This window comes from Pinus tabuliformis, chromosome 1_2 (assembly GCF_031772625.1).
Source record: "Pinus tabuliformis cultivar Carrire ecotype Pingquan chromosome 1_2, CPIR1, whole genome shotgun sequence".
NCBI classification, from domain to species: Eukaryota; Viridiplantae; Streptophyta; class Pinopsida; order Pinales; family Pinaceae; genus Pinus; species Pinus tabuliformis.
The window spans coordinates 327,032,685-327,057,940 of record NC_142298.1 but is presented as its reverse complement, the minus strand read 5'-3'; the positions used below and the strand labels follow the sequence as shown (position 1 = coordinate 327,057,940).

At 41.6% G+C, this 25,256-nt stretch overlaps 1 protein-coding gene across 1 annotated transcript in view; it reads right to left on the bottom strand.

Moving 5' to 3' along the window:
• LOC149205701 (uncharacterized) overlaps window positions 1–25,256 on the bottom strand; it is a 374,510-nt gene that overhangs the window by 96,226 nt on the left and 253,028 nt on the right. The window contains exon 14 of the mRNA XM_089397482.1: window positions 23,914–23,977. Within this exon, the coding sequence (XP_089253608.1) occupies window positions 23,914–23,977 (64 nt within the window). The remainder of the gene's footprint in view (window positions 1–23,913; window positions 23,978–25,256) is intronic.

Genomic DNA, 25,256 nt, shown 5'->3' with positions numbered 1-25,256 from the left:
CTCGAGGTACCCAGCCTCTTGGATTATACCTTGCTACGGGAGCCCTGATGAGGAGTAGCAGTACTATCGGATGTCAGTAAAGGCGGATGCAGATGGAGCGACAGAGGGAGCTACAATGCAAGATTCCCAGGACAGCATGAGACAGCAGTGCGAGATGCATGGAGTTGTTGCAGCAACGCAGAAGTCAGAGAAAGGGCACTTGTTAGTGACAGAGGGAGTTTCAGCATCGAGGGTGTCTCTAGCCTGACAAAGATGTCAGAGTCGGGAGATCAGTTACTTACTTCTCAGTAACTGAGTTGCAATGCAGCAGTTAGCAGTGGCAGTGCTATGGGAAAAACAATGTAGCATGATGAAAGGGGTTGTCATACGGATGCAGCAGTGGCAGTGGCAGGGCCATGGGTAGTAGTACATGATGCAGCAGTGATGTTGCGCAGCAGACCTAGCATCAGCGCCAGGACCGATGCCAGATGATCAGGGTGATGCTCAGTGAGGAGTATTACTAGAGCACAGTCCTTGCTAAGAGGGAGTGTTGATTTGGGGTAGCATCGGATGTGCTCTAGCCATGAAAATTGGTGGAGAGGCTAAAGCACATGAGATCTCCAATACCCATAAATGGTTTGGGCAGATTCTAAACAGTTTGAGAGATATTAAAATAATTAATATTTTTAATGGAGTCCCTAAGTCTAAACTTAGGGAAAATAAAATATTAATGTGAATTAATATAAAACTGTGTTAGAAGGGTCCAAAAGTCATGGATCAAGCCAGAGTTGATCTTAGTCGTTGATTAGGGACTTAATCTTAGTGGTTGAATTGTCAACGACAAAAGTATAAGAGGAGGCTTGAGGGTCACTTGGAGAACACACTGATTTGATCAAGAATTTGATTTTCTAGGGCAGGGCTTGCTGAGGAAATCGAAGGAGTGATCAAAGTTGCAGCTGAAGGGCAGTGAATACAGAAGCAGAGAGGCAGAGAGGGTATCGAGAGCATCAGCGCAGAAGCCAGGAGAGAGGGACGCAGAGCCAGCTAGAGGCCACGCAAAGCCAGTCAAGGCCCACGCAAAGGCAGCCAGGAGTTGTGCAGTGCCAGAGAGAGCCAGCGTGGCTGACGCAAAGGCTCTAGAGGCTGACGCAGTGCCTCTAGAGGCTGACGCAGGGTGAGTTGGGGTGACGCTGGGCCAGAGAGGATGATGCAGTCCCTAGAGGCAGACACTAGAGATTTCGTGGGGCAGATTGGAGCTGAGAGTTGTGGGATTGTTCATCCGGGGTTTTAGCCGAAATATCTGTCTCCGACTAAGAGGTACTACTGCTGAGATCATTCTCTGTTGGGTGTGTTGGTTTAGCACCCAGATTGTATTCTAAAACTGCTTAATAATAAAACCCTCAGATAGCTTCACCGATTTTCCCGCATTGGGTTTTTCCGGGGACATTGGTCCAAAAATAACTGTGTCCCTTGTGTGCTTGTTTTTCCTTCAGTTGATGATTTGTGTGTTGAGACTGTACTTGTATTTATTTCCAGTATTTACATGGTAAATAACTTGTTAATTAACAGAACAAGTAGGAAGAAATAAATCGGAAAGTACAGGAAGGATTTCTAACAGTTAGACGTAGAAATTCCAACATAGGTCACTATGCGAACCAGTGTCTAAGGAAGAAGAGTATAGGAGAGGTTTCTAACTCTAAGGCAATGCCAGTGAAGGTGGAGAAAGAAGTTGAGGAGGATGACGATTGTGCCATGAGTGCTCATGTGCCACTAGAGAAGAAGTGGGGAGACAACAAGCTGTAGTCAAGAGGACTATAGGCGATGAGGGGCGAGATCCTTGAGGTACCCAACCTCTTGGATTATACCTTGCTACGAGAGCCCCGAAGAGGAGTAGCAGGACTGGCGAATGTCGGTAGAGACGGATGTGGATGAAGCGGCAGAGAGTGCTACAGTGCAGGAGTCCCCGGGCAGCACGAGGCTAGCAGGCTGCAATAGTGCGAGAGGCACGAGAGTGTTGCAACGATGCAGGATGGCACAGAGAGGTTTGCAACGGTGCGAGATGTAGGGAGTTGTTGCAGCAACGCAGAGGTCAATAGAGGGAGTACTTGTTAGCGACAGAGGGAGCTTCAACATCGAGAGTGTTTATAGCCTGACAGGGATGTCAGAAGTTGGGTGGATCAATTACTTACTTCTTAGTGACTGAGTTGCAGTGCAATAGTAGTATGCAGTAGCACGATGCAGCATGATGAGAGGGGGATGCAGTGCAATAGCAGTATGCAGTAGCACGATGCAGCATGATGAGAGGGGGATGCAGTGCAGATGCAGTGTTGGGAGGATGGACCAACAGCAACACGGATGCAGAGGGAGTTGTCATACGGATGCAACAGTGGCAGTGGCAAGGCCATGGGCAGCAGTACAAGATGCAGCAGTGCAGAGGATCTTGGGCAGGGAGGACTAACATCAGCACAGGTATCGGTGCCAGATAATCAGAGTGATGCTCAATGAGGAGTATTACTAGAGCACAGTCCTCGCTAAGAGGGAGTGTTGATTTGGGGTAGCATTGGATGTGCTATAGCCATGAAAATTGGTGGAGAGGCTAAAGCACATGAGATCTCCAAGACCCAGAAATGGTTTGGGCAGATTCTAACCGGTTTAGGAGATATTAAAATTATTAATATTTTTTATGGAGTTCCTAAGTCTAAACTTAGGAAAAATAAAATATTAATGGGTATTAATATAAAACTGGGTTAGAAGGTTCTAAAAGTCATGGATCAAGCCAAATCTAATCTTAGTCGTTGAGTAGAGATGTAATCTCGGTCGTTGAAGGACCAACAGGAAAAGTATAAGAGGAGTGTTGACGGTCAGTTGGAGAACACACTAGAGTAATCAGTCATTCATTTTGCTAGAGCGGGGTTGCTAAGCAAAAGTGAATCAATGTTCAGTTGCAAGGGGCAGTGAGTACTAGAATGAAAGGCAGAGACAGTCCTAAGAGACCAGCACAAAAGCAGAGAGAGCGAGAGCAGCAGTCAGTTCAGGGCACGCAAAGCCCAGCAGAGACAGCACAGAGGCCAGAAGGACTGCGTCATCCACGCAGAGGCTGTTGGAGTGACGCAGAGGGTCCCAGAGACTGCACAGTGCCTAAGAGGGCAGACGCAGAGGGTCCTAGGGCTGACGCAAAGGGTCCTGGGTCTGACACAAGTCAGCAGGAGGCTGACGCAGAGGGTCCTCGGGCTGACGCAGAGGCCAGAAGGGCTAGTGCTAAGCTTCAGAGTCGCCGGAGAGGGTTTCGTGGGACAGGTTTTCTGAATACATGTTTCCAAATATAGAGGTATTGTTGCCATGTATTTTTCTCTGTCGAGTGAGCCGGTTAGGCACCCAGTTGTACTCAAGGAAATACTGCATAATAATAAACCCTCTGAATAGTTGCACCGGTTTTCCCACATTGGGTTTTTCCGGGGACATTTGTCCAAAAATAACGGTGTCACTTGTGTGTTTGTTTTCTTTCAGTTGATGATCTGTAGATGTTGTGACTGTATTGTGTTTATTTTGGTATTTAAATGTTTTAAATAACTTGTTCAGAATTTACAAGTAGAAGAAATAAACCAGTAGAATATAGATTAATTTTCTAACAAATAGACTTAGAAAATTCAACAACTTCTCTCAAACAATGGACGTGATTGAAGCAGGCAGGGATGTTCCCAACTATGGAAATGAATGCCCACCTTCTACTTTTCATTGAAGGAAAGGACCGGATTTCACGGGCTGATTTGATCCTCGCACATTTGACTTACAAGTTCCTTCTCAAGCTCATGCCCCTTCAATCACTCTCTCAAGCAACAAACTTTTCTCTTTTTCCATTTAATCTATCAGCGTAACATTTTCATGTGGACTTTTTCTACACCTTTTCATTATCCAAGATTCTGCAAAACAAATATACAATTTGCACAAAAATTGATCTAGATACATATAGTAATGTCCCTATCCAAGAAGATCGGTTTAATTGTTCTTTTTTCACTAGGAGAAAAACAACATCAAAAGGTGAAATGAATAATTAAATAAAAAGGTGCTATTAAGTGACTTTATAAAGTAACATTATATTATTGAGTGGCAAAAAAGGTAAAAAGCGGATTAGATTTCAATCAAAAATTAAAAAATAAAGTTCCTTCTTATACCTGAATACTTCCTTTATCATATGCATTGAACCAGTTATTTCAAAAACGTTCTGAACTAATTCTACTAAATTTCGTCTAAACCTTTTACTCCCAGCTAATTTTCAAAACCACCTGTCATTGCCTAGGCTATTTATTTCAGTGAAGATAATATCGGTGATATATCGCCGAATATCGGAAATATCGCGTTATTTTCGGCGAGCCGGAATATCGCCGAGAAAATATTGCGATATTTTTGGCTCCCGAAAATATCACGATATTTCCGAGATATCAGTGATATCTCTGCAAAATATCGCGAGACGATATAAAATATCGCCGGGCGTGTTTTGCCGCGGCTAGAAAAAGGGAAAAACGTTTTTTTTCTTCATTTTTGTTTCTAAGTGTTGGAGAAGGAAGGGGAAGAGTTTTGTGGTGGTTGTCAAGGATGGTTTGAGCATCAAACAACAATTATCACCACCAACTAAGATTTTTTGTGGATCAAAGATTGAAGAATAGTGAGACAAACTTCATTTCTTCCATTAATAGGTATGTTATTAAAAAGCCCTATGTTAATGATTTTTTCATACATTTAGGGTTATGCTTGCTTGCCTCTTTGCCTACCAACATTTTGTTTCTTTGTTTTTTTCCATTTGCTATGATTTTCATGCCCATGAACCAATGCAAGGGTTTTCTCCATATTTGGACAGCAAGCTTCATTTTTTTTTCAACTTTCTTATGCACCCTCTTATTGCCATTTTTCATTCACATTGCAAAATGCAAATAATGTAGTAATTTTTTTTAAATGAGGTGGTTATTACTTATTATTTTTTGTGTTGGGGGGTTTAATGCCAATTTTTTGTTTTTTTTGTGCCCTAGGTTTGAATTAGTTCACTACAAATGTCAAATATGCCAAAAGCCTTGGACCCATTTTGGGAGTATGGGGAGGCTGTTGGTGGGGCAAATCAGGCATATATATCATGCAAATTGTGTGGGACCAAGATGTCAGGAGGGGTTACACGATTGAAATACCATCTGGCTAGACTCTCTGCACATGATGCAAATGTAATGCCTTGTATGCAGAGGTTATACAAAAAGCTCGTGAAGCAATTGCTGAACAAGACAGAAATAAAGTTGCTAGGGAGAGGCCAATGGTCTCAGATAGAGAGCTGCTAGTTTTATTTGTTTTGCAACTTTTGCTACATATAAGTTTACAACTCATGATGATGAAATACATTTAAAGTTTTATATATGTGATGTTATTTTGTTTGAGTCCTTGATTTGGACAATTATCAGGGATCAACAGGATATGTGATGTTATTTTGTTTGAGTCCTTGATTGCACAATTATCAGGGATCAGCAAGATTTGGTATCGCCTTTGAAGTTTGATGTATCATTTCTATTTGACATCATATATATCAGTGCCTTCTTCATATTTATGTGCCAATGTGTTTAGTTCATGTTGTTATTGCTTCATATGTTTAGAAATCTGAAAAAAAAAATGAATATATTATACATTTTTTATGCTTGCCGATACTTGCCGATATTTTGCCGATATTTTGGCCGATATTGCCGATAAGATATTCTCTGGACCCTCGCCAATATTTTGCTGATACCGATCTTTTCAACACTGATTTATTTATTGTTTTCAGCAGACTTCTTGAAGGTTCTCTCAAACCGTGGAGGTGATTGGAGCAGGGAGGGATGTTGCCAGCTGTGGAAATGAATGCCCACCTTCTACTGACTACTTCTCTTAACTTTTCATTGAAGGCAAGGATTGGATTTCACAGGCCAACCTGACCCTCCCACATTTGACTTACAAGTTCCTTCTCAAGATCATGCCCCCTCAATCACTCTCTCAAGCAACAACATTTTCTCTTTTTCCATTTAATCTGTCAGCTTAACATTTTCATGTGGACCTTTTCTACACCTTTTCATTATCCAAAGTCAGATTCTGCAAAACAAATATATAAGTTGCACGAAAATGGATCTAGATACATATTGTAATGTCATTTCCAAGAAGACCGGTTTAATTGTTCATTTTCACTAGGAGAAAAAACAACATCAAAAGGTGAATTGAATAATTAAATAAAAAGGGTGCTATGAAGTGACTTCATAAAGTAACTTTATATTATTGAGCAGAAGAAAGGTAAAAATGGGAGATCCATCGAATTTTGATGACCTATGGTATGGAACCATGGTATTCAGATGATCTATGGTATTGACCCATGGTATTCTAATAATAAATGTTATAAAAGGAGAATTGGAGCTCACATTTGGGTAGGCATTGGTGATTTTCTTTGATATTGATTGTGAGCCCTTTGAGCTTGAATGTAACAGTGTGAACCTATAAAAGGAGGATATTCGTTGGTGCGAGATCCACCCTAGTTGATCCAGCAAGATTGGTTTCAGTGTTGCAACGATACACCCTAACCAGTCGACAAGGAGGGATCACTTTGTTAGTTTATGTAGCTCAGACAAGTGTTCTAGTCTTAGATGATGTCCATAAGGCTAAGGAACACAGCAGGTTAATTTTCTCCAATACGCAGAAAAATTTCTAAGGAAAATTATCTTAATAAGAATTAATTAGCCAGTTTATTAATTTTCCTAAGTCTAACATAGAGAAATGGCTTAATTAATCGGGATTAATTGAGGTAAATCAATTTTCCTCTAGTGGCTTCTAGAAAAATCATTTGATAGGGTCAAGATGATCTTAGCCATCAATTGAGATTAGATCGTCATCATTGATTGCTCAATGAGAGATTATAATAGGAAATAGATGAGCATTTGGAAAACAGATCAGAGACACAGATTTGCAGTCATAGCAAGGGCACAGTTATAGTGTGACACCAGCAGATTGAGATCAGCATGTTGAAATTGGCAGCTCTGGGATAAATTTCCTTAAATAGAATCTCATTTCTGACAATTTTGGAGTGACTTGCAAGAAATAGAAAGTTGTGCCTAGCATCTCAAGTATAACTTTCCAAAAATAGTGAATCACCTTGCATCAATTAGTAATCAAGTATAGTTGAAGGAAAATCACTTAACTTATCATTAATCAATCCTAATAATTCAATCTCGACTTAATCATTAATATTATTAATATTATTATTATTATCCTTTATGATACTATGATATTATTATTAAAAGGAATTACGAGTCACCTTACCTTCATCACCTCAATCTCTTCACACCTCTCTCCTTGATGACTCACATGGCACTACATAACTCTCTCTCTCTCTCTAAACAATATGTTACACTCTCTTACGCACTCATTAAAGACATGGCGTATTCCTCTTACACTCCTTAAAGGCATTTCATAAAAGATTCTTCTCACGCTCTCTTTAATGCATATGTTACAATCTCCTTAACAAAGGCATGTATTCCTCTCTTAATGGCATAAGTTACTAAAGCATGTGTTCCTCTCGTAATGGCATAAGTTACTAAAGCATGTGTTCCTCTCTTAATGGCATAAGTTACTACAGCATGTGTACCTCTCCTTAATGTTGGAGAAAGTAACTAAGTTCGGTCATCATAATTGTTATGTTGTACTTCATGTAAAAGAAAAAGAAAAGAAGAAAATTAAATTTTATTATTATTTAGTAGTCAAGCATGCATTTCATGCTTCTAGGGTTTGTCAAAGTCAAAGTCCCATTTGGACTCTTTATAAAAGAAAATAAAATATTTTAGTTTTGAAGTTAAATCCTCAAGATCAACTCTACCCTTAAATGATCAGGTCAGCCAGCTCAAGGTACATGACCCTCCGCACAGGCAGATAACTATATATTGGCAAGTGTGCACCTCCATTCAAACAAGACTTAGTTGCTCTTTTGTGGCAAGGCATGCGAACCTAGTGAAGCAAGATATGCGAGTTTCTTGGAGGCAAAAGAAGAGAAGGGTCCAAAATTTTGAGAAAGCACCAATCTGAGTTCTGTAATATTCTGTCTCAAGAAGAGGATATTCGAAGTTATGTTTTAGGTCAAGTATGATGCCCGAGTTAGAAGACTTGTTACAGTTGGAAGCTTATGAAGGCCGAAATTTATTACAGTTGGAAGGCTTGTAAGGTAATGGATCAAAAGGAGGGTTGACTTGGTTCTTGAGGTGGTCTTGAAGTCTTGGATTTCTCATTTGATTTGATTCTATAAGAAGAGAAGAAATTTTCTGGGTTTTCTCCTTCGAGGGGTTTTACCCTGGCTTGGAGCCTATATCTTGTGTCTACTATTTTCTGTGATCTTCATGATGTATAATTTTGATAGTTGTTTGATGAAGAAACATAACAAATAGTAATAAATGGCGTAACATATTCACAAGCAATTATGAAGAAGGAGAAACTGAATTTAATTTGTAAACCTCCCATTTCTCCAACATGGTATCAGAGCTAAGGCGGTTTGAAGGAGGTTTGAAGATCACATCATGTTGCCTCTGTGGTTTATTTCAGTGGCTCGCTTGTCTTTCACTGTGATGAACAGTGACTGTGGCAACTCACTTTGTATCTATGACAACTCGTACTATATTTGTGGTAACTCGACTGTGGCACCTCACAATATCATTATGTGTGGAAAGTGACCTTGCTCTTGCATATTGAAGGCTCGCTCTTATAACTCTAAGAAGCTTGGCGGTTCAGATTCATGTCTTTGTAACCCAATAGAGACTCGTATGTGATAACTATAGCTATTTCCATATAACTCGCAATGACCTGTGATGACTACTTGCGTATACTCTAAATATTCGCAAACTAAATAGCACTAAGGCTTGTAATTATAGTAGATTGGTATACACTAAGGATCTGTGCATCGTTCTTTCTTCTCATGTGAAGATCCTTGACTATATATAGTATGAAGGCTCTCACTTAACATCCAGGCTATTATCATGGCTTATTGTGAGGATCTCGTATTGTTCTATGGCACTGAGGATAGTTTAAGCATTGATTGCTCTTGTGGCTCATATTGGCCTGTGGACAAATAGTGGCTCAATGATTTAACATATGATGACTCGCATACACTCTATACCTGGTAACTTGCATACATATAGTTTGTACTCACCTTATGATGAATATCGATCGTGGTTCTAAAGGGATCAAACAAAAGAATATGCAACTATGGGTTTTCTGAAATGTAGAATCCTATACACCTTCCATTGAAGGATTGGAATGTGACCAAGAAACTATGAAGAGATACTATTTTAGACATAATGAGTATATTGGTTGTGATCTAGCTATGGTTTAAGTTTCGTAGCTCATCGTTTGCATAGCAAAGTCAACGATGCAAATCTAGCAGAAGAAACATTATGTAGCAGTGATCTCTTGTGGAGAATGAGAAGTATAACAAGAAATGGTTATCTAAGCTCAAAAATAACAGTAACATAAAACTACAACTACAGTATTTCGGATTGTGAGATCTAGACTTTAAAAAGCATATCCTTGGGAAGTAGTCATAAATGGGTTTGCATCAAGTTTTCTTAAGGGTGACAACAAGTCAATGATATTAAATTTTGTGTGAATACAACAATGACATATATGATATATGGCAGAGATCTAATATGATCTTGATATAACAAAGAAACCATGACAGTGGTGAATGATAGGCTGAGTCTCCTGAAGCAAACACTGGAGATTTAGGGAATATTGTTCCAAAAGTTATGTAAGCATGAGCGAATTTTTATGGATCAAAGTCTGAAGGTATCTCTGGTGGAAGAAGATATAAGAAATATGAAGTTCGTAAGCATCCAGGGTACTTAACAAAAGGATCTATGCTGGAATGGACAAGAAATGTTGACAAGGACCAAGATCTTACAAAGAAGATAAAGTGGCAGAGCATGTTTTTGAAGACATAAAGGACAGAATGCTTTGGGAACTAAATGAAGTTCGAATACCTTTCTGATGCAGCTCTCAGTAATTATGGAAGACGGGCGTACAAAGTTTTTTTTTTGCATATGAGGTATGTCTATAGTATGGTTAGGGTTTTACAGTTAGCTTGTAAAGTTTTGCCATTCCATTGCGGTAGGTCTTTATGGCTATAAAGTTACTAGTGTTTGTAGGACTTCTAAATCTATAGTCTTGAAAACCCTTGGTATTTAGGGTGTCTGAACCCTAGATTGAACTAACCCTAGGAATGAAAATGCTAACCCTAACTGTTTGTTCCCACTAGAAGCCCTAGCTCTTAGGTAAGGATATTTAGGGTTTTCAAGGCTAAAACCCTAGTTTTTTTTAGAAATATAGTCTAGAGAATGTGTTAAAACTCTAGCAAGGGTTGAATTGCATCAACCCTAGGGCTTGAAAGTCAAAACCCTAGGGCTGATGTGTTGAAATTTCTAAGTCTGACACATTAGAAATCCCTACTGCATTATCTGGTTTATTATCTCCTACTTGTTCTTTCCATTAACAAGATATTTATAAATATAAATACCGAAATAAACACAAATGCAGTTTTAACACATATACAGATCAGCGACTGAAATAACTGAGACAATCACACAAGGGACACCGTTATTTTTGGACAAATGTCCCCAAAAAAACCCAATGCAGGAAAATTGGTGCAACAGATATGAGGGTTTTATTTTATTTTTTTAACCATATGGTGAATCGGTAACTGCCAGTCCTAATCTATGGGAGACCCAGGATCAATCATCGTAGCTGCCTCTATAACACCAAGAGTACATCCAACCACCTGCAAGTCGGGTATACTAAGATCCTATGATTTTAGCAAGAGCAGACTCACGTGCCGCCAAGACGGGATTGGGGAATCCGCCCCTTTAGCTTCCACCACAGCAGGTCAGTGTACTCAATGAGATTTGAACTTCGGTCTCTCAGGCTTCGCCCAAGTGACTTAGCGTCAAACCCCACATCACTGTACAGATATGAGGGTTTTATTATTATGCAGTTTCTGAATACAACTAGGGTACCAAAAATGGCTCACCCTTCAGAGATTTTCCTTGGCAAAAGTACCTCTCTTCGGAGACAGATATTCCGGCTGATCAGCAACCCGATGATTGATCCCATAGCAATTTAGATAGTTTCTTAGCTGGACAACGAAAGTTGTTCCAAGCTTCCTTCCGGAACTGCGTCACCCTCCAGGGATTGTGTCACCCTCTACAGCTCTATGTCTGCCTCTCAGCTCCCAATCTGCCCCACGAAATTTCCTCAGCGTTGCCTCTTCAGCCCAGCGTCAGCTTTGCTAGCCTCTGCGTCAACCTCTTGGCCCTCTGCGTCAGCCTCTTGGCCCTCTGCATCAACCTCTTGGCCTTCTACATCACCATCGATACCCCATACTCTGGATTGATGAGTTGATGGATGAACTTAGAGGAGCTAAGTACTTCTCTAACATAGACCTCCATTCGAGGTACCACTAGATCAGGGTGTGTGAGCAGGACATTCACAAGAAGGCCTTTCGTTGCCACTATGGGCATTTCGAGTTTTTCGTGATACCCTTTGGGCTAACCAGTGCACTAGCCACATTTCAGTCTTGCATGAACCATATATTCTGTGGGTTCTTGAGGCGTTATGTCCTTATCTTCTTTGACGACATTTTGATCTATAGTAGGACATGGGAAGAGCACCTGCAGCATCTGGAGGAGGTGCTCAAGATCTTGGAGGGACAATAAATCTATGTGAAGTTGTCCAAGTGAGAGTTCGAACTAACAAAGATACTTTACTCAGGACATATCATTAGAGGAGATGGGGTGCGGGTGCACCAAGAGAAGATGAGGGCCATTTTGGACTGGCCTACACCTAGGAATGTGACAGAGTAGGAGGGATTCTTGGGCATTTGCACTTGTTATAGGAAGTTCGTGAAGGGGTTCTCACAGTTGCCAACACCGCTCAATGATCTAACCAAGAAGGGTGCGTTTGGATGGACATACGTGGCATATGAGGCCTTTGAGCACCTCAAACAGGTGATGAGCAGTTGTCCCGTGTTGGCATTTCCAGATTTCACACAGCCTTTTGTGCTTGAGTGTGATGCCTCTGAAGAGGGCATAGGGGCGGTCCTAATGCAGGGGGGAACCCGATTGCTTTCGAGAGTCGGAAGCTACTTCCCCATGAGCAGTTGTACTCCATTTACAACAAAGAGATGTTGGCCATCATGCATGTGTTGGCCAAGTTTAGACAGTACCTATTGGGCAACAAGTTCAAGACAGATCACAACAACCTCAGATTTTTCCTAGAGCAGAAACAATTGCAAGAGAGGCAGCAAAAATGGGTAAGCAAGATCCAACCATATGACTTTAACATTGAGTATGTCAAGGGCCGGCAGAACTTGGTGGTAGATGCATTGTCTAGGAGACTGCCTACCCTGTCACTTATGAGTATTGCCCCGCACTGGAGGGCGCAGTTGCTAGTGGAGTACTCCAAGGATCGCCATGCATGCGAGATCCTTGATGGCACAGTTCTGGATGACCGATACAGGGTGATGAACGAGGTGATTTACTACAAGGACTAGATCTATTTGGTGCCCAAATCCCAACTGAGGGAGAAGATTATGCAGGTCGCCCATGACTCACCATTGGTCGGACACCAGGGGTTCACCAAGACATACAAGGCTATCAGGGAGCGCTTCTCATGGAAGGGCCTCAAGGATGATGTTTTGAGGGACGTTCGGGAGTGTGACACATGCTAGAGGAACAAGGGTGAACAAACACACCCTGTTGGGCTATTGCAACCTCTTCCCATCCATGAGGGGAAGTGGGAGAGTATTTCGATGGATTTCATTATGGGGTTTCCTACAATACAGGGGAAAGATTGCATTTACGTGGTGGTCAACATATTAACAACGTTTGCCCACTTCTTTTCCATCTCCGCTCAGTTCTCAGCCTCACAGGTAGCCGAGCTATTCTTAAGAGAGCTATTCCAAATACATGGTCTTCCAAAGACCATTGTCAACGACCAAGAGAGCAAATTTATGGGAGGATTTAAGCAGGAATTGTTCTAGCTTGTGGATGCTAAGCGAGTGAGCTTACTCCAAGCACTAGTTATCACCCCCAGACCGACGGACAGACAGATTGTGAACAAGTGGTTGGAGGGCTATTTACACAACTATGTGACGAACAAGCAGCGTGCATGGATATGGTGGTTGCATTTGGGCGAGTACAGCTACAACACCACTTACCACATGTCCATAGGTATGTCTCCATTCTTAGCCTTGTACAGTTATGATGCATTGACTTTTGCTAACATGGCTTTTGGAGATAGCAGGGCCTCTAGGGCCAAGGATTGGATATAGGAGAGTCAGGATATTCTCCAGGCTCTCAAGGATAACTTACAGACTGTGCAGAACCAGCAGAAACTGTACGCTAATAGGGGTCGAGTAGAGAGGCAGTTCGACATTGGAGATTTGGGTCTTCTTGAGACTCTAGTCGTACTGACAGTCCACACTCAAGCAGAAGGGGGGCGAGAAGCTTAAGCCCCATTTTTATGGGCCATATCGAGTCACCAGGCGGGTTAGAGAGGTAGCGTATGAGTTGGAGTTGCCTCCGGGGAGCAAGGTCCATAACGTATTCCATGTATCTTGCTGAAAAAGGCACTTCAACAGCAAGTGATAGCAGCTTTAGAGTTTCCACCCTTGGATGACGAGGGACACTTGGTCTTGGAGCCTGAGGCTAATTCTGGACACCAGGGAGACGTGATTGTGGAACAGGGTCATCAAAGAATTTTTGGTCAGATAGTGGAATTTCCCTAATGAGGATGCCACTTTGGAGGGTGAGCAGGTACTCCAACACCTATCTTTGCAGTTGCTTGGGGAGAAGCAACGTTTAGGTGGGAAGGACTGTGATATCCCCACTTAGAAAATATTGCTAATTGAAAATACAATTTTGCTCCATTTTGATATTTTGGGTTGTTAACTTTGGGAAAGAGGGTTGGAGGACCCCACTCTCAATTTTGGCTAAGGATTTGGCTCGACATAGGGAAAATAAGGCAAATCAAATGCCAAGTGAATTGTGGGGACCACTCAAAAGGGAAATACGCTCCCTTGAATGATGAGGGACACTTGGTCTTGGAGTGTGGGGCCATTTTGGACACGGGGAGAGGCGATTGCGGAATAGGGTCATCAAAGAATTTTTGTTCAGATGGAGGAATTTGCCCGATGAGTATGCCACTTGGTAGGGTGAGCAGGTACTCCAGCACCCATCTTTGCAGTTGCTTGGAGACAAGCAACCTTTAGGTGGGGAGGATTGTGACATCCCCACTTAGAAAATCTTGCTAAGTGAAAATACAATTTTGCTCCATTTTGATATTTTTGGTTGTTAACTTTGGGAAAGAGGGTTGGAGGACCCCACTCTCAATTTTGGCTAAGGATTGGGCATGACATAGGGGAAATAAGGCAAATCCAATGCCAAGTGAATTATGGGGGCCACTCAAAAGGGAAATACACTCCCTTGGGCAAACTTGCACTTTTGGAGGGAGAGGCTCAAGAGGATCAATGTATGGGACCCAAAAAGAGAGAAGGGAGCCCAAGGATAAATAGGAGAGAGTCGAGACATACATCATTTGGGGGCCTTTTGACACTTTGACAAACTCACTCACCAAGTGCGCTTGAGTTGTTGAGCCAAGTCTACAAGTGTTGTTCAACACAAGAAATTCTCAAGCGAGTTTCTCACCCCTTGCTTCGGTGGACTTCGAGTGCCAGCCCAAGGAGGGAAATTGATACCATTTGTGAGCCAATTCCAGCGTTGCATCAGGCATTTCGTGGGGCTTTCTTCAGCAATCTGGGCGTGAGAGAGGAACACACATTTCTTGGGGAAGCTAGTGGGGGAGCAACAAACTTATTGAGTCTTCCGAGGGAGCACTGGGCCTTTATTTGTTGAAGATTCAGGGTGATAGGACAGCCAAAGGTTGTGGATCCTTTGTTGTAGCAAAGAGACCATTCCAGGCACTACGTGAGACTGCGCAGGAGGTTCTTCTGGGCAGCACGTGGGAGCTGACGGTGTGGCCATTTGGGGTTGGATTGAACTGGGAATTTCAAGAGCTATCTAGGGGAAATTCACTAATATTTAGCATCATTTTGGAGGGTCATAACAATGCCATTTCCAGGAGGGCTGAAATACCCAACCAGTAGAGGAGCACATCGAAATTGGGGTCAATTTCGAGGGTCAGAACTAGGCCAAACCCTTTCTGGGTTTTGGTGGGTTATTTGAGGGGAGCCTGAGATTAATTTCTCGAAATTTTCTGAGCATGGGAAGAGGGTCAAATAGTAGTTTCATTCTAGCAAGTAGTGCAGTTATTCTAGGGCGGCGCCAGGCATAGAGGAGAGTGCACCTCTCAGCATCCGGGCCTCTCATTTTATCACTTGCGACTTGTTTACCTTGCCTTTGGTAAGCCCAGGTGCACTCACACCATACTCTCATTGTACTTTTGTTGCATTATAATAAAATGACTCAACTGGGTGCACTTTTTGGAGAAATTTTGGGTGTTTACTTGCGTTTAAATTTTATGTGTGCATGTGTTGTAATTGTTTGTTATCACTGTAAATTTTCCATTAGGAATATTACAGTCTCGGAGGGTCTTTTGACTCTTTTTTGACACATAAATTTTTCTTTTCAATATGTAACATGCCCAAAAGGATCTTTCATATATAACAATGACTCATTTGACTTGTGGACTCAATGACAAGCCCTAGAAGAACTCAATGGGTTCTTGACCTAAAAAAAAATTCCCTTGAGCATGAAACCCATGCCTCAAGAATAACACTAATGACTTTATTTTTCTTTTTTCATTAAATACATAAAATCATGATTACATGTCATTATGAAGACCAAACCTAGTTACATATTTCAACACTCCCTCTTAACTAGGGAGGTATTCATAATCCATACAAGGTACTTGGACATTATCAATCTGAAGAATTCTCATAAGAAGAGTCGGATTGTTTAGCATCATATCATCCAGCATTATCACATAGCAAGGCCTTGACTAACAACTGTATCTCTCCACAAGGTGAGAGCACAATGTTGGCGAGACCAATGATTTATAGACACCACCATCATTGTCTCTCAAGGAACATACCCCACCTGAGTGTTCATGATTGGATCATTTCCCAAGGATGTCGTGAGCATTTGGAGTCCCTCATTTTCTGCAAGGACGAGTTCACTTGAGGGTTGCACATAAAGCTAAGTCGTGGGTTGTTGGGAAATGTAACTAGGTTCAGTCTTCATTATTGTACTTGAGTCAAATGTAATATATTTGTCAAAAGAAAAGAAAAAAAAAAATTATTATTATTTTATTTGACTTGTTAAAGCATGGGTTTCATGCTTGGGTCAAATGTATAGGTCAAGCCTCCATTGTAGGCTTTAGGTTATTGTCAAAGTCAAATATAAAGACTCCTCCATCCATCGAAGTCTCCTTGTTGCTGAAAGAATCCCATCAAGTCGGCTTCCATAAGGTGATCACACGTTGGCCTACACAATTGTTCGATTATACATGTCGGCTCATTAAAGATGGACAAACAACTATATATATATGTGTGTGTGTGTGTGTGTGTGTATAGGGACTTTGCTCAAGAGGAAAGTTTTGTTCTCGGATTTCAAATAAGTATTCTCGGTGGTCTCAGAAAACAAAGGTTCACTGATTTTAGAGATGGTCTTTCGATGATCTCAAAGACAACCACAGAAAAGTTCACATAGGAATTTCAGAGCCATATGCTTCAGTGTCCTTACAGTGAAAAGTTCGATATCATAGTGTGCTCAGTTCGGATGACTTCAACTCGGTGCTAATTCAGAAAGACAGTGACTTTAGTTTGGTACTATTACAATGGTGCTTTCACAATATTTTGGTGCTATTATAATAGTGCTATCACAGTGGATGAAGGAGTTCGGATTGACTACAGAAGTGATCTCTTCAAAGACAAGTGTGAAGAACACTGATTGCTACATGAGCAATGGAACTAAAGCATGACAAGGTTGACTTGATGGATGGAGGTAGTCTCGAGTTTGATTTGTAAGGGTCTTGGTCATCTCATCTTGAATCTACTGAAGGAAGAATATAGACTAGGTTTTCCCCAAGAGCGGGGTTTTGCCCTGACAGCGTGCCTACATCTTGTGTCTTTTTAATTTGTTGTTTGGCATTAGTCTTGATGATAAGAAAATATAAATTGAAAGATCTAATAATAATAACGAAAACATCACAAGATAATGTCATTAATAAGGGAGATCGTTTACCTTCTAGCTCTATGGATTTTCCAACATGGGCCTCTTAAAGCTAACTTTCCCATTGTAATTTTGAGATTTCTAGGAGGTCTGTTGAAATTGGCAACTAGGGCCAAACTCCATATGGGTCATCTTATTTATGGCAGCTGATATTTTTCTTGGATTCCTCTCATCGAGATGTGTAGGATTGATCTAAAGATCATACGATTTCGACATGTATTCATGGAGATATGAATTTATTTGTGTTATGGGACAATTCGTCAAGGTCGTCCAGCAACCAAATTGCCCCCACTTGTGCTCCACATTTTAGTATAAAAAGAGGTGGCTTGCTAGTCATTTGGACACACACTCTTCTTGTGATCTCTTCCTCTCCACTTGTCTTTGGGTTTTGGTGGGAGGAGAGATCCTAAGAATATACGTTGCCCTAAGAGGAGTTGCCCTAGATGCTGCCATGGGAAAGAAGGATCTACGCTGCCCTAAAGAAGATGCCCTAGCCCCTAACGCTGGCATGGAGATAAAGGCTTAACGCAGTCAGGAAGATGGGCTTCTAATGTTGTTCTAACACTGCCCTAATGAAGCCCTAGCATTGCCCTAATAAAGAAGCCTTAACATTGCCCTAACAGAAAGACCTAGCCGCAGTCAAGTAGAAGGTTTCTATACCCAGCAAGCCGCAGTCCTAATGGGAGGACTACAGTCTTACCCTAGCCGCAGTAAATGACAAGATTTGGCCGCAGTCCTAGGGGATCTCTAGAGCTACAATACGTTGCCTGAATGGTTCCTAATCTGCAGTCTCAAGTCTGCCCTAGCCGCAGTAAAAAGAGAAGGTTACAGTCACCAAAATAGAGGACTATAGCAGTTGTCCATTTGTGCTTCTAACCACAGTCAAAGGAGGGCTAGTCTCAGCCCTCAAGGAGGTCATCATGGCTGCAGTTGGAGAGGACCCTATCAGCCAAATGATGAAGGAGACGTTGTAAGGAAAGTCAGCTATCATATCACATTCTGGAGGATATGTCCTTATGCCACTTTGTTGTAGGTGACAACATGGCTCATTTAGGAGTGTTGAAGAAGGGTGACCGTAGCCTTGGGAGGGATATTGCAGCTGATGTGTGAAGGCTGGTAGGACTTCATTAATGCCCTAACCAGTCCATGACCACATTGTGAAGGTTGTCTGAATTGTTGTTTGAGTCCAGCGATGCAACAAACAGCAGCATGATACGATATGATGTGACAACATTGTAATAAGGTGCAGCATGATGATGAATGTTGCAGCATGATGATGGGCATAGTGATGAAGTGTATCATAGCATGATGAGTGCAACACAAATGTAACAAAGTGCAGCACAATGATGATGAATGCTGCAATGAGGTGCAGCAGTATGATGTATTGCAGCAGCAGAATTGTGATATACTGCAGTATGCATTGAGTGCATAAAGGGTACAGCATAGTGCAACATGAAGGATGCAACAGAATGTTGATGAAGTACAACATGATGGGCACAACATGATGATTGGGTGCAGCTCAGTGATGAGAGCAGCATAGTGATGAAGAGCAGCTCAGTGATTGGGTGCAGCACAGTGACGGGTGCAGCATGATGATGAGGTGCAGCACAGTGATGGGTGTTGCATGGTGATGGAGTCACCTTGGAGGATCAGTTGAAGCAGTATGCCTTCACTTGAGTTCAGATCAACTACCTCATGTGCCATCTTCTTAGAGAAGATCTCTGCTCTTATTTAGATAAGTCAAAATGTTGACTTTTGATGTATATGTACTATCTCTCTCTCTGCTGAACTATTGAAGAACATATAAGAAGAATTGATCAAGGGTTTCCCCACATTGGGGTTTGTCCCTAGCTGGCGCCACATCTTGTGTCCTCTTGTCTTGGCTTGTTTTCTACGATTTATGTTTATGTTCTATCTGCATTTTACTATCATGCTAAATGTGATTGCTAATCTGGAATTGATATTGAGCTAATATGGAAAATTGAAGTAAATTTGCTCTCAGCATAGAACATACCTAAAATTAACATGGTATCAAAGGTGAGGCGAAGACAAAGCCCACGCAAGGGTGAAAGAGCAATCACCAAAGATAGTTGGAAAGGACAAAAGGCTCAATGGATTCCTCATCCCACTTCAAATTCAACAAGGGTGAAGTCGAAGCAGAGGAGATTATCAAAGTGGCGCCGCGGAAGCATCTAGTGGCCTTCCTAAAGGTCACTTCAATAGGAAGTCCGGATCTAAAGGTGGCAGGAAAGGCAGATGCCTTGCTTGCAATAAGTCTGACCATTATGCGAAGAAGCATTCGAATGGTAGGGACACATCACTTAATGATGATAACAATCATTCCAGGGACATCTTCAATGACCGGAGGAATGATAGGTAATGCAGGTCATCAAGGAAATGGCCGACTCTTCAAAGAAAGCAAGGAACTCTAGGTATGAAGAATCAAATGTTGTTTCTGATAAGCTAAAGAAGTATTATCTTATATTGGCCCTCTCCACTACTTCTCCAGACTCTTTGGGAATCTGGCTTATTGATTGTAGTGCTTCAAGGCACTTCATTGGATAGAAGGAAGCTCTCTCTAATTTGATAGAGAAGGAGACAATCGTGGAGATTATTCTTGGAGACGATGCCACCCATCCCGGAAAGGGTGTAGGGAATGTTACCCCTCAATTGAATGAGGGTAACACGATTCATTTAAAAGAAGTTCTTTATGTACCTAATCTCAAGAAGAACCTGGTGTCCATTTCGGCAATGGAAGTCAAAGGTTTCAAGGTGGCATTCATCGATGGAAAGGTACGTGTTTGAAAATAGAATTTTCAAGATGCTTTTACTCATGGGTTCAGGGATTGGCAATTTGTATCAAGTTGCAGGAAGTCCATTAGGGACCATGTTGTGTGACACATCTCTTCAATGGCACCAGAGGGCTGCTCATCTTCATTGTAAGACCCTACCCGATGTGAGTCAGATGGTGACAAGGATGCCTGAATTCAAGAAGAGCATGAAGGTACATGTCCGAGATGTACCAAAGGAAAACTTACAAGGGGACCATTCCCCTCATGTAGCAAGACCTCAAATGTGGAACAACTTGAGGGGTTTGAGATTCATGATTAGGAATCTCAAGTATGCAGGTGGAAGAAAGCATCTCTTTGTATTAGACCAAACACCCCAGGCTTGATACGAGAGGATTGATAGCTGTCTAATGAAGCTAAGATTCACTAGGAGTGAAGCTGATCCAAACCATTGCTTGAAGGTGGTGGATGATAGACCTCTCATACTGGAACCTTATGAGGACGACCTCTCTCTAACAAGTGCAGACCCTCTCATTTGCAAAAGTAAGAGGGACTTGGATTCCGGATTTGGAATGGTGAACTGCAAGCCTGTGACTACCTCGATGGAGCTTAACTTTCAGAACTTATGTGGTAGTGATGCCGGACCTGATTTGGGAAATGCCTCTGAGTTTCATAAACTCATTCGCATTGATGTTCTTGGTGAACTTCCGTCCGGATATATGTTTTGCATGTTGGGCTCATATATGGTTGAGCCTCATTGGATTGGTGCAAAGAATCTTTTGAGATATCTTCGGGGCACAATCCCTCATGGATTGAGATACACTGCCGGAAATATGAAGCTACATGATTATTCTGATGTTGATTAAGCAGGCAGTGTGGAGGATCGCAAGAGCACTTCTGAGTGTTGGTTCTCCTTGGGTTCTGCTTTGATATCCTAGATGAGCAGGAAGCAGAAGTCGATTGCTTTGAGCACCGCTGAGACCGAATACATAGCTACGAGTATGACCTCATGTGAAGTTGCCTGGTTGAGGAAGCTCTTCAGTGAGCTGTTTGGACACGTGCTGGATACCATCGTGATCTTCTGTGACAACCAGAGGGGGATTCGATTGTTGAAGAATCTCGTATCGCTCCAAGCATATAGACATCAAGTACCACTTTATCTGGGATATGGTACATCGAAGAGCAAGAAGGCTCCATCGCATTGGGATTGATGTGCAGGTCGCCGACATTCTGTCAAAGCCCCTAAGAAAGGACAAATTTGTGACTTTCTGAGAACGACTAGGAGTCGTGGAGAGACTCTCTCCTAAGGGTCCTGTATGATATGGACATTGAGCTCTAGGAGCTCCGAGGGCTTGGGGGTACTTCTTGGAGCGATGAGAAACCATAGGGTGAGTAGTTCAGCCTTCCCTTGGTGGTCCGCTATGTAGGCAGGATGAGTGGTTCATCCTTCTCCTGCTGAGACACAGTCATAGGGTGAGTGGTTCAGCCTTCCCCTAGTGATTTATTATGTACAGGGTGAGTGGTTCAACCTTCGCCTGGGATACCCCTAGCGAATGTAGGCAGGATGAGTGGTTCGTCCTTCTCCTACTGAAACACCCTACCCATGCAGTCTGGGACTCATGGGAAGTACCTCTCATCTAGCCAATGAGTAGGGAAATGAGGATAGGGGCCATAGTACTACTGATGGATGCATCGTGTACTGCCAATGGACGCATCGTGTACTACCGTACTCCCTATGTTAGGATGACCGATATTAATCTGGGATCAATTGGAACTGACTTCGAGTCAGTAAGAGTGATATGAGACACTCTCTTTTGATTGGAACTGACTTCGGGTCAGTAAGAGTGGTAGGAGACACTCTCTTTTGATTGGAACTGACTGCGGGCCAGTAAGAGTGGTATGAGACACTCTCGTTTGATTGGAACTGACTTCGGGTCAGTAAGAGTAGTGTGACACACTCTCCTTTGATTGGGACTGACTTCAGGTCAGTAGAGGATGGTATGATACATTCTCGATCACTTCTTCTTCATAGTTCAGCAGAGCAGAGCAGTGCATTGATGGCAAAGATAGTACAGATTGGCAGATGGATTAGTAGATGGAGTTCTCCCTAATTGAGAGGAAGTGTTAAAATTGGCAACTAGGGCCAAACTCCACATGTAGGCAGGATGAGTGGTTCATCCTTCTCCTGCTGAGGCATCCTACCCATGCAGTCTGGGACACATGGGAAGTACCTCTCATCTGGCCAATGAGTAGGGAAATGAGGATAGGGACCATAGTACTACTAATGGACGCATCGTGTACTACCATACTCCCTATGTTAGGATGACCGATATTGATCTGGGATCAATTGGAACTGACTTCGGGTCAGTAAGAGTGATATGAGACACTCTCTTTTGATTGGAACTGACTTTGGGTCAGTAACAGTGGTATGAGACACTCTCTTTTGATTGGAACTGACTTCGGGCCAGTGAGAGTGGTATGAGACACTCTTGTTTGATTGGAACTGACTTTGGATTAGTAAGAGTGGTGTGACACACTCTCCTTTGATTGGGACTGACTTCGGGTCAGTAGAGAATGGTATGATACATTCTCGATCACTTCTTCTTCATAGTTTAGCAGAGCAGAGCAATGCATTGATGCAGATATAGTACAGATTAGCAGATGGAGTTCTCCCTAGTTGAGAGGGAGTGTTAAAATTGGCAACTAGGGCCAAACTCCACATGGGTCGTCTTATTTATGACAGCTAATATTTTTCTTGGATTCCTTTCTCTAAGAGGTGTAGGATTGATCTAAAGATAATTTGATTCTGACATGTACAAATGCAGTTATGAATTTATTTTGATTATGGTCAAATTGTCAAGGTCGGCCAGTGAACTTATGTAGGCTCAGAAGCCCAACAATGATGTTTGTTCACCCTCAACGTTGCATATAAATAGAAGGTGACTTAGCCTCATTTGGACACACTCATCTTCACACTTCTCTCTTGTTGATTGGGTACGGATTTATGGACCTCTCTCTCTCCACGTCCGAAATTTCAGGAGAGCGAAATTTCAGGAGGCCGAAATTTCAGGAGACCGAATTTCTGGACAGTTTGACCAAGCGTTGACTAGCATGCGTTGACCTCCTTTGACTGCGTTTTTGTGAGGGCTATCTCTGTTTGGGCAGGCCGCATTTTTGGGCACAGAAATCGAGGCTAAACGTTGACTGTTGACCAGCGTTGACTACAGCTAGGGCTAACCACAGGTGGGCTGTTTGACCAGACTTTGACTGGGCTGAATTTGACTATTTTGAGGGCTGTTTTATCTCGCTGTTTGGAGGCCGAAGTTGACTGAAGTTGACCGATTTGTTGAGGGTCAAATCTTCCCTGTTGACCAGCGTTGACTTTTCTGGTTAGGGCTCTTTTGCTGCTGTGATAAATTATCAGATTTGTAAATTGTACTATCTCTCTCTCCTGAACTATTGAAGACTAAAAGAAGATTTGATCAAGGGTTTCTCCACATTGGGGTTTGTCCCTGGCTGGTGGCACATCTTGTGTCCTCTTGTCTTGGCTTGTCTTCTACTATTTATGTTTATGTTCTATCTGCATTTTACTATTATGTTGATGTGATTGCTAATCTGAATATTGATACTGGGCTAATAAAGAAATTGAAGTAAAATTGATCTAAAGCATAGAACATACCATTGTTGCCTAAAATTAACACTATAAAGAACACCAAAATATCCACTTACATAACTTGTTAAAACGATGACTGTAAAATTGTTATGCAGATTGTCTATCTACTGTAGCACTATTTCTATGATATATTGCAGCAAATAATCAGAATTTGTAAAGGAGAAAGAGAAAACCAACAGGAGCAGTGTACTACCTCTTGCTTTGCTGTTAAACATGCCAGCAACAGCTGCTAAGCTCTCTTCACTGACATCTGGAATCTATAGCAACCAACTCAAGCAGAATAACATTACTTAAATTTTAGAATGTTGAAAAATTATTTAGATGTGTCAAAACAAATATACAAATACTACAATAATCCACACCATAAGTTGCTCCATTTCCTCAATGAATTAAATAATTAAACAATTTAATCTCTTGTCATGCATACAAATGATAGAAAAAAGATTATGTATGAATGAACTTCAACTTTTCAATATTATTTCATCAATTATTTGTATCTTGCTTTGAAGGATAAAAGATATTAATGAGTTAAAACCCTCTGCACAGTTTGCCAATAGCCAAATATGATGAAACTATTATATCACCTATTTTTGCTCGCTGCTCATTCCATATTAGTTCACAATGATAAAACCACTGAATCATGACAAAGAAACTAGATACCAGCAAGTGTGTGAATTTCACTAAAGTAAACCAAGTTGGAAAACATGTCCTGTCATGTTTCACCCTACTATTAAGGAATCTGACAAATTACGTTAGCTGATAAACAGCAACTTTTACTCGAGATATTGCATAATCCAAGATTTTGGCATTATATTCTGTCCATTGGTTTCAAAACCTTTTCTAGAACACATATTTTACCCTTTCAGTCATTGATGATAATGTGAATTCCAGATCAGATTAATAATACAATTTCATATGTGAATGCTTCCACCTATAAACAGCAACTTTTACTTGAGATATCACATAATCCAAGATTTTGGCATCATAGTCTGTCCATTGTTTTCAAAACCTTTTCTGGAAATATTTTACCCTTCCAGTTATTGATGATAATGTGAATTCCAGATGAGATAAATAATAAAATCCCATATGTCAATCCTTCCACCTTGTCAACTTCTGCTGAATGTTCCTCCTCGATGATAGATTATCTCTAGCAAACAGCACTACTGTTGCAAAAATGATTCACCTTGTCAACTTCTATTGAATGTTCCTCGTCGATGATAGATTATCTCCACCTTAAGAAGATATGATACTCGACAAGACAAATATCTCAAGCAAACAACACAACAGTTGTAAAAATGTTTATTGTGAGCTCTTGTCTAACAAAAATCTTCAGATAGGAGTCCCAGGTCTTTCTCAAGGAAATGGTGCATCTGCAATATGATCTTTATCTGGCAGATTGTTTTGTCAATCTCCGAACTTTTCCCTCTGCCCCGCTGTGAAACCTCTCCGTGATACCTCTCTATGCAACTGTCCCCTTTGCAACTCCTCGGCCTTTGACCCAAGATTCAGCCCTCAACCTTCTACCCCGTCGAGACT